The sequence below is a fragment of the Phasianus colchicus genome, chromosome 12 (assembly GCF_987193195.1).
Source record: "Phasianus colchicus chromosome 12, bPhaCol1.hap1.1, whole genome shotgun sequence".
Lineage (NCBI taxonomy): Eukaryota > Metazoa > Chordata > Aves > Galliformes > Phasianidae > Phasianus > Phasianus colchicus.
This window is the reverse complement of record NC_143447.1, coordinates 9642420-9651376: the sequence shown is the minus strand read 5'-3', so window position 1 is coordinate 9651376 and position 8957 is coordinate 9642420. Positions and strand designations below refer to the sequence as shown.

At 35.5% G+C, this 8957-nt stretch overlaps 1 protein-coding gene and 1 long non-coding RNA gene across 6 annotated transcripts in view; one reads left to right on the top strand and one right to left on the bottom strand.

The window, feature by feature from the left end:
- Window positions 1–8957, top strand: part of DMXL2 (Dmx like 2) — a 52773-nt gene that overhangs the window by 27197 nt on the left and 16619 nt on the right. For 3 of the 5 annotated variants that reach the window (XM_031616589.2, XM_031616588.2, XM_090148880.1), the window contains 9 exons: window positions 24–134; window positions 823–992; window positions 2321–2418; window positions 2572–2737; window positions 3650–3914; window positions 4638–5734; window positions 6396–6587; window positions 8068–8144; window positions 8689–8819. In XM_031616589.2, the coding sequence (XP_031472449.2) occupies window positions 24–134; window positions 823–992; window positions 2321–2418; window positions 2572–2737; window positions 3650–3914; window positions 4638–5734; window positions 6396–6587; window positions 8068–8144; window positions 8689–8819 (2307 nt within the window). The remainder of the gene's footprint in view (window positions 1–23; window positions 135–822; window positions 993–2320; window positions 2419–2571; window positions 2738–3649; window positions 3915–4637; window positions 5735–6395; window positions 6588–8067; window positions 8145–8688; window positions 8820–8957) is intronic. The other 2 variants (XM_090148879.1, XM_090148878.1) reach the window with 1 other exon arrangement.
- Window positions 2575–8136, bottom strand: LOC149916269 (uncharacterized). Its single transcript, XR_016470389.1, has 4 exons — window positions 8050–8136; window positions 7560–7690; window positions 6229–6296; window positions 2575–2662 (listed from the first exon to the last, which is right to left on the bottom strand). It is a non-coding gene; the product is annotated as an uncharacterized LOC149916269 (long non-coding RNA).

Sequence of the window (8957 nt, the reverse complement as noted above, 5' to 3'; positions counted from 1 at the left end):
ACTCAGTGTTTTATATTTTACAGGAAGAGATACCTTAGATGAATGTGGCTTACGATACTTGTTGGCTATGCGCTTGCACACCTGCCTTCTGACATCACTCCCACCTCTATATCGAGTTCAGCTACTTCACCAAGGTAATTTTTAGAATGTGGTATTACTTTCATTTGATCCAGTTGAGCTGACAGGATAACAGCTATTCTTTGAAGGCCCCTAATTTGCAAAGTGCATGCTCCCTGCATGCACTGCATGTAGAGAAAATACAGAGTCTAGAATAGAAGACAGATTCTGTGCTATTCCATTTGAGCATGAATAATTTCTCTGAACAGATGACGTACTGATTGATTATATGTTGCTTTGTTTATGCTGGAGGAGTGAAGGTATTGCTTTACGGAAGCATGTTTTTTAATCTCCCCTATAAGATAATTTTATCATTTTCATCACAGGTGGTTTTTTTTCTTTGCTCAATCTAAGTGTTGTTGTGAAATACACAACACGAAAGAAAAGCACTTACCACCTGAACAGTACAAAAAGTTTTCTGGCCCAGAATGAGTCTGCCTCTGAGATAATGTTTTTCCTGCTGTTTTACACCATATAAAACTGTAGTATGTATATGAATGGGGTGCTGGAAAAGAATAGAAGCATTGAAGAGAGGACATATACTGGGAGATGTTTTGACTTCACCCTGAACAGCTCTACTTCCTGTCAACAAACATCCCTCTCTACCAACACTCTTTGCACAGTGTTCCATTTAGCATCTCTGATGTATTCCATTTGTTTATTAATGAGTACTAATCTTCTGGATTTTATTATGTTACTGTTTAGGCCTATCTACTTGTCATTTTGCATGGGCTTTTCATTCCGAGGCTGAGGAGGAGCTGATCAACATGATCCCTGCTATCCAGAAGGGAGACCCACAGTGGTCTGAATTAAGAGCTATGGGTATAGGTTGGTGGGTCAGGAATATCAACACGCTCCGAAGATGCATTGAGAAGGTATTCTAATTGCTTATAAATTATAATTATATGCTGTTAGTTATGCCTTAACAAAAAAGGTAACTTGTGCAGATTCTCTTGTACTCCAGCCCAGCTGAGAAGCTGTGTAACTACTTTTTATTTTATATAGCCAGCTTCCAAATATCAGTACTGTCAGATAATGTTGGCAGTTCTGGCTTATAAATCAGCAGTATCATGCAATATGTTTGGGCTAGGAAAAAAGCCATTTTTGAAGCATTTAATCTTTCCCCCTATATTTTATAATACATTTAACATTGCATTACTCTATTTTGTGAAGAATTGGTTTTTTTAGATGTGTGGCAGCACATATCAATAGATTAAACAAGGAATTATATTTTAAGTTCAGATGTGGATTCTTATTTAAGAAATAACTCTAAGACTATTAGTAAAAAAAATCTATAAAAATTCATCTTGTAAATTCAGTTGTTTTTAGATTATGGCATACTAGAGAACTACAAGTGAGCTCAGATTTGACCCTTCAGAAGAGTCACAAAAAGTACTCCTTTAAAGAAATACAAACCTATATGATACAAACACAAAGTAGCATCAGATCTCATTTTCATGCAGTTTTTATGGGAGCTCTAATAATAGATAACATGCAGTTTGTGTTTCAGATATTATTTTATAACATTTCCCGTAGATACCAATGAGATTTAAATTCTTACTTTCATAAAAATTTCAGCTTTCTTACCAAGTTTGATGGATTTGATTTATTACTACTCCTTGCTCTGAATTACAGCAAATAATGTAGCCTCTCAGATGTTTGCGGAACAGAAATATTTGATAATTTACTGAATTTCTAAGTCATGTGTTGTAAAACTAAGTTTTTTAAAAAGCTGCAGGATATTTGTTGAAGCTTAATTACATTAGTCATCCAAATCTGATGTGATTCCATCTTTTGAGTCCTACACAGAAAAACATCCAAAATGGTCACTAAAGAAATATTTGTATTAGCTTGCAAATTTGTAAATAATTGATCATGAGAAGAACATCACCTCATACTAGGAGCTACTGTAATGCTTTTGAGAAAAATATTTTTATTTGCGCAGTTGTAATGTCATGCTGGGGAAGGGCATTAATATGTGCAATAGTGCTGTTTTTTCTGAACCATAGGAACATTAACAGTGTAATAAGCTGTTGTCCCCTGTCAATAAATTAATTTCTGTAAGTCATTCAGAAAGAAATTACTGTTGCTTTATATAAATAATGCAGTCACCCAGAGCATCCTCCCAGCAGAGAACATATGTTCGTAAGCTAAAAGCGAGGTTTATATATTCAGTAGTAATAGTAGGTTTTGCTTACTACAGGTTGCAAAAGCTTCATTCCAGAGGAACAATGATGCTTTAGATGCTGCACTTTTTTACCTTGCTATGAAGAAAAAGGCAGTGGTGTGGGGTCTATTTAGGTGAGTTCTGACTATAAGTTTGATTAAATTATATTTGAACCAGGAATGCAAAACAGAATTCATTCAGGATTAGAGTTTAATTGGTATTGTTCAAGTGATTGTATCCTAAGGCTATGTAATAAAAACTTGTGTACCTTGCATTTCTTTATGCAGGTCTCAGCATGATGAAAAGATGACTGCCTTCTTCAGCCACAACTTCAGTGAAGACAGATGGCGAAAAGCTGCTTTAAAAAATGCTTTTGCTCTGTTGGGAAAACAACGCTTTGAACAATCAGCTGCATTCTTCTTGCTAGCAGGTTCACTGAAAGATGCTATAGAGGTATTAATTTTTGAGAAATTAAATTTCAGTTTCTAGTCTAAACTATGGAACTGCATCCTTAAAAGCTGATCAGCTGATCTTCTGAAGTGTGGAAGCAGAAAGGGTATGTCTACACATGGAACCCTGTAGACATGGCATTTACCTCCACACTACTGTGAAAAAAAGCTTGGAATCTGATCTGAAGGCCAGAATGAATGTTCAGATACATGAGTCCTTGGTGGAAGGACTCTTGAGAAAGCAGTCATGACCCACTGGTGAAGCTTTGTTTCGCTTGTAGTAGCACTCTGTTCAGCCTCCAGCTACTCTGCATTCCCTTCTGTTAGAACATCAAGTAAAACACAAAGAATCAAAACAGAGATCTTCTGAAGGATCCCTTTTTTAGTGGAGCTGTGGTGTGGAGCTGCCGAAAGGAAGGTGAAAGTTCTCAGCAAGGTCATAATTTAAGCAGCATATCTCAGGAGAGAAGGGAATTAGGTATCTTTTACTTATCCTGCCTGTTTTATGCAGTGTTAGTCTTTACCTGAGAATGTAAAGGCTCAAAAACGTAATTCTGCATATGAGTCAGTGGAAGAAAATCTTACCAGTTATGTACAAATGTTAAAGTTGGAAGCTACTTTTATTCCACTAGCTAAAACATCCTTATATTTCTAACTGATATATTGTTTTTTGACATGGATGTACTGAGGCATACTATAATCGCTAAAATAGAAGTACACCTCCTTCCAAACATGGGAGAAAATATGGCACTTGTAAATATCTCAATATACCTTTGATTCAAAAATTAACATATACTTTAAGGATCAGATATCATGAGGAAAAAATAGCTATTATATAAACATATGTTGCTGTTCATTGTCATTTAAAAAAAAACTTTCCCTCACAAAGAGACTTTTTCCCCACTTATTATCATAGGTGTGCCTGGAGAAAATGGAAGACATCCAATTGGCTATGGTTATTGCTCGCTTATATGAATCAGAGTTTGAAACCTCGGTCACATACACCTCCATTCTTTATGAAAAGATTTTGGGTTGCCATAAGGATGGTACTGGGTTCAGCTGTACTAAATTGCATTCTGATCCCTTTCTGAGAAGTATTGCTTACTGGATAATGAAAGATTACACTAGAGCACTGGACACTTTATTGGAGCAAACACCTAAAGATGATGATGAAAACCCAGGTAAGGAAAAAAAATTGTCTACTGGATCAAACTCTCTATGACATAGTAGAGAAGGGGTAAAGCTTTCTGTTTATGTACGGAGTCCCTTCTCTTGAGATACTATGATGCTGAATTTATTAATAGGCTTATGTACTAACCCACTCAATTTCTTCTTCAAAAATATTTTTTTCCAGTTTCTTCCAGAGGCTTCTCTCCAGTGTCCAGTACTGAGCTTAGTTCTAATGTCAGATAAACTCTGGAGGGCCTAACTTTTTCTTACTTTTCCTACAATACCTCCATTCTACTTAATGGTAGCTAATTTTTATTCTAATCAACTCAGATTCTCATTCTTGTTTCTAGGAATTAACAGTTCTCAAAGGGAGGGCTTCCTATGCAATCTCTTGCCAGATTAATGTTAAATGATGGAGAAGTGGATGCATTGGTTTCTTGTAGTATGTATGTTCCCTGCACTAGTTAAAGCGACCTGGCTGGTCTTCTCAGCTTATTTTAGGCTTAGCTGGTGAAACAGTAATGAAGCAAATGTGAGAATTTCATGTTTCCACTCATCCACCTTACATCTTTAATGTTTTTGTGGACAATAAGTAAATCTTTTGCTTTGTTTTGGCAACTAGACTGTCTTTGTTTTTGCATTTTGAATGATCTTTGTAATGCAGGAAATACTGCAAATTAGAGTAACATATGAAATCCATTGTCAATAAATGTCTCATCTGTTTAATTCCCTAGTTATTGTCAAGTCATGCAATCCTGTGGTATTCAGTTTTTACAATTATCTTCGGACCCATCCTTTGCTGATCCGAAGATACTTCAGCTCACCAGAAGGGACTTTGGCCACCTTAGGTCTAAAAACTGAGAAAAGTTTTGTTGATAAAATTAATCTTATAGAAAGAAAATTATTCTTCACTACTGCAAATGCTCACTTTAAAGTGGGTTGTCCCGTGCTAGCTCTTGAAGTTCTTTCCAAAATCCCAAAAGTAAGAAAAAAATCTGCTGTAGCTACAGAGAAAGATGCATCTAGTCTTCCAATGCAGGTTGGTGTTTCAGATTCCAAAGCCTTAAGGGATGGTGCTGGAAGTGGTGATATAGACTGGTCAAAGCCAATTTCAGCTTCCTTTGCTTTGGAGGGTACTGCTGAATCTTCAGCACAGTTTGACTGGAGTCAGCCAGCAGTAAAATTTGATGATGAGCCTCTTACTCTTGATTGGGGTGAAGACAAAAATGAGTCAGATGAAGAGGACAAGGATGTTGGTATAATAATGAAAAATTCAAAATCTACTTCCAAGAGTGAAGAACAAGATGAAACCCCAGACACTGATGTCCCACAGACACTACATGGAGAGATTTCTGATGTTGGAGACACTGAGGTTGATGTTATTGCTGAACAACTGAAGTTCAGAGCCTGTTTGAAGATCCTAATGACTGAACTGAGGACTTTGGCTACAGGTTATGAAGTAGATGGAGGAAAGCTCAGGTTTCAGCTGTACAACTGGCTTGAAAAAGAGATTGCTGCTATGCACGAAATATGCAACCATGAAGCAGGTGGCAAAGACTACTGTAAAACATACACCAAAGTAAATGGGGATCTACTTGATCATGAGAATGTTATGGATAAGCCGGACATTGGTTCCTATGAACGGCACCAGATAGAAAGGCGTAGGTTACAGGCAAAACGAGAACATGCTGAAAGACGAAAGTGGTGGCTGCAGAAGAACCAAGCTCTTCTACGAGTATTTCTAAGTTATTGTAGTCTCCATGGGGCACAAGGAGGTGGTTTAGCATCTGTAAGAATGGAGCTGAAATTTTTGCTGCAAGAGTCACAGCAGGTAAAACAAATTCAGCTGATCTGTATTTACAAGACTGAACAGTTCTAGTCTATCAATTTTATCAAATGCTTAAATTTGTACCTTAAGCTATACGAGTCTAATGTTCTTCAGGCAAGAACTTACTATTCTATAGTTTGCCATGTATCCGCATCCTGGCTATTTGGTTCTTCAGAATCTGCCAAAGGATTAGGCTACTTGTAATTATATAAATATTGCTCTGTGTACTACAGGCTTAGATGTATGTTGAAATTATAGTTTTGATCACTATATTTTGGGTATCTATATGACAAGTCAAATTCAGATTAAGTATGATAAAATCTCGTTCCCTACATCACTGCATGTCATGCAAGGGAGCTTCAGGAATAGAGTCTTAGTCAGTGTACTGCTCCCTTTTCTATATTATGGCATTTTCTACAGTAAATGTTAGTGACTAACCAGAGCAAATCCTCTGACGTGGAATGAATCACTGGAGTGGCTCCAGTCACAGGACTTACTTTTAACATCCATCCTTGTGAAATCTTGTCTGTACTGAGTCGACAGAAGTAGAAGAGAATAAATAATCCTGGGGACAAAAAAAAATAAAAGGAAAATTACTGCTTTTTTTTTTTTTTTTTTTTTTCTCAAAGTAATCATCTTAAGTGCAATCTTTTCTTTTAAACAGGAAACTACTGTAAAACAGCTTCAGTCTCCACTTCCATTGCCCACAACACTACCATTGCTGTCTGCAAGCATAGCCTCCACAAAAACTGTGATAGCTAATCCTGTGCTGTATTTAAACAACCATATCCATGATATTCTTTACACAATTGTGCAGATGAAATCACCACCACATCCTAATATTGAAGATGTCAAGGTAATGAAATCAGGTTATAGGAAATGCTAACTAATTCTTTATGAAGCACTGAGAATACACTAAAATTGTGTTTAAATTTTCAACACTTATTCCTTCTCACAATATTGACCTTCTCTCTAAAATCTAGAGAATTGAAAATGATAGTCAACCAAGCACTTGATTTCTGACATCTTTTAGAATCTCCTTAGTTCCCTTTCATCCAAATGATTCAGTCATACTCAAGAAGCTGGTCTAAATTTAGATGTTCACAAAAGCACTGAATTGTTACTCTTAAAACATCACAATCATATATATTAACTATCATCATCTTGGTCAAATCTGGTGAGAAGATTAATGAAAGTAAAGGTGGAAGCTATAAGGTATGTTGTAACCTTCTGTTTATATAGCAGTTATAAATCTTACTCCAGCGTGGACTGTACTGATTTCCGAGTAATTGTGATTAATTGCTTTATCTGGCTCCAAATCCAAGAGTAAATAAATTCTGTTCATAAAATAGAGGGGATGGGGGAAACATATTTCCTGAGACTATACAACAGTTAATTAGTAAAAATCTAAATCATTACTTCATACATTTCTATCAGTATTCATTAAATTTCACTTAAGTTTCTATTGAGTAAATGAAACTAGGTCAAAGCTATGAAACTAAGTGGACTGTCCCATTGGTAGTTAGTTACCAATTTGTAAACTGTAACCCACGCTCATTTACTTTTTTACATTAGTTGACTCCTTTTGCATCCTGCACTATGCCACATTAAGCATCATTCTTATTCTAAGAACTCTTATTCCACATACATTTTCCTTTAAAAGGAAATTCAGAAATAACTGACACTTCCTAATGGTAAAACAACTATTTTAGATAACTTATATCTTTAACCTGAGGTATGGTATCTTATTAAATAGAGAGACAGTAGGAAGAGATGGAAATGAGCAGAATGTTAAAAAACATTCATGTTTTTTAACAGTTGGCAGTACCATTTTCAACACAATTTGGCCTCCATCAGTCTTTCCAAGAAATCCTTGCCTTTCTTCTTCTGTTTAAGAAATGGAGTGTTTCTGCTACATTGTAAGCTCATAATAGTATTATTCTTGTTATTGGGAGACTCCTGAAAAATTTTAAGCACATAAATGAGGTGAAAAAGCTATTATAAATAATTAAACAGTCACAATGATTACACAAATTTCTGTATCATGCATATAAAGCAAATATTACTATAATGAGTTATGATGTTATTTTATATTGTTTCCAGGAACCAATCAGACTATAGAAATCACTATTAGAACAGGACTTAATCACTTTTTCAGTATACTCACCCTGTGAGAGGTCTGTATTAGAACAATTTTTTAATTACTATTTCCTGCATGTGGTTTAAAACTAGGACATTCTGGCATAACACATTTCAAAAACTGTTTAGAGAGAAGTGTGGTTTACATACCTTTTGTCTATAAATTACATATAACTTACCAGCTCTTTTTATTTTAGGTGTACACTCTTCATTCTTTAGCAGCTTCTCTTTCTGCATCCATTTATCAAGCACTGTGTGACAGCCACAGCTACAGGTACAAATAAAAGCTTTCTTACAGTCCTACATTTGAAGAATATTTTGTGCATCCAAAATGGAAATTCTTTGTGCCTGTGTCTAAGCAAAGAGATTCAACTGCTATGCATGCCATAGATAACTATGCAATTCACACATTAGCTCTGATAGTCCATGCCAGTTTCACACAGTTAAAATAACAACAATCTTTTTTTTCCAATGAAAAGAGGAAAATCTGGTATCAATCTTAGGATGTTTCTGGAACATCTGATGCTGCTTTCCACAGTATATCCATTGCTGGGTAGGGGTACATGGAAAATATTTGAGGTTAAATGAAGTCAGGTTTTGGATAGTTCTTTCTTCAAACCAAAACTGGAAAAGAATGCTGTAAAAATATATCAAGTTTTAATTTAAAAAGTATATACTATGATATGAAATTGTAGTCCTGTAGAATTTTAAATATTGCGTTTTCAGATTAAAAAGAGAAACATTTCTATGTACTGTATTTTATTGCAAAAATGTTCTAAAATCTTTTCTCATCAGAAAAAAAATTGGTTTGTATTTAGCAGCCAAACAGAAGCAAATCAGTTTACAGGGATGGTTTATCAAGGACTGCTTTTGAGTGATAGACGCAGACTGAGGACAGAGAGTATTGAAGAGCATGCAACTCCAAACTCATCTCCTGCTCAGTGGCCTGGTGAGACAAAAATGAGTTACTTTTAACATGACTGGAAAAGCTCCACATTTCAATTTTTTTTCACTGTTCTGTAATTTGATGACTTACAGTACAACTTGATGGTAATCTTTCATCCGAATATAGAGAAACAATGGGTGA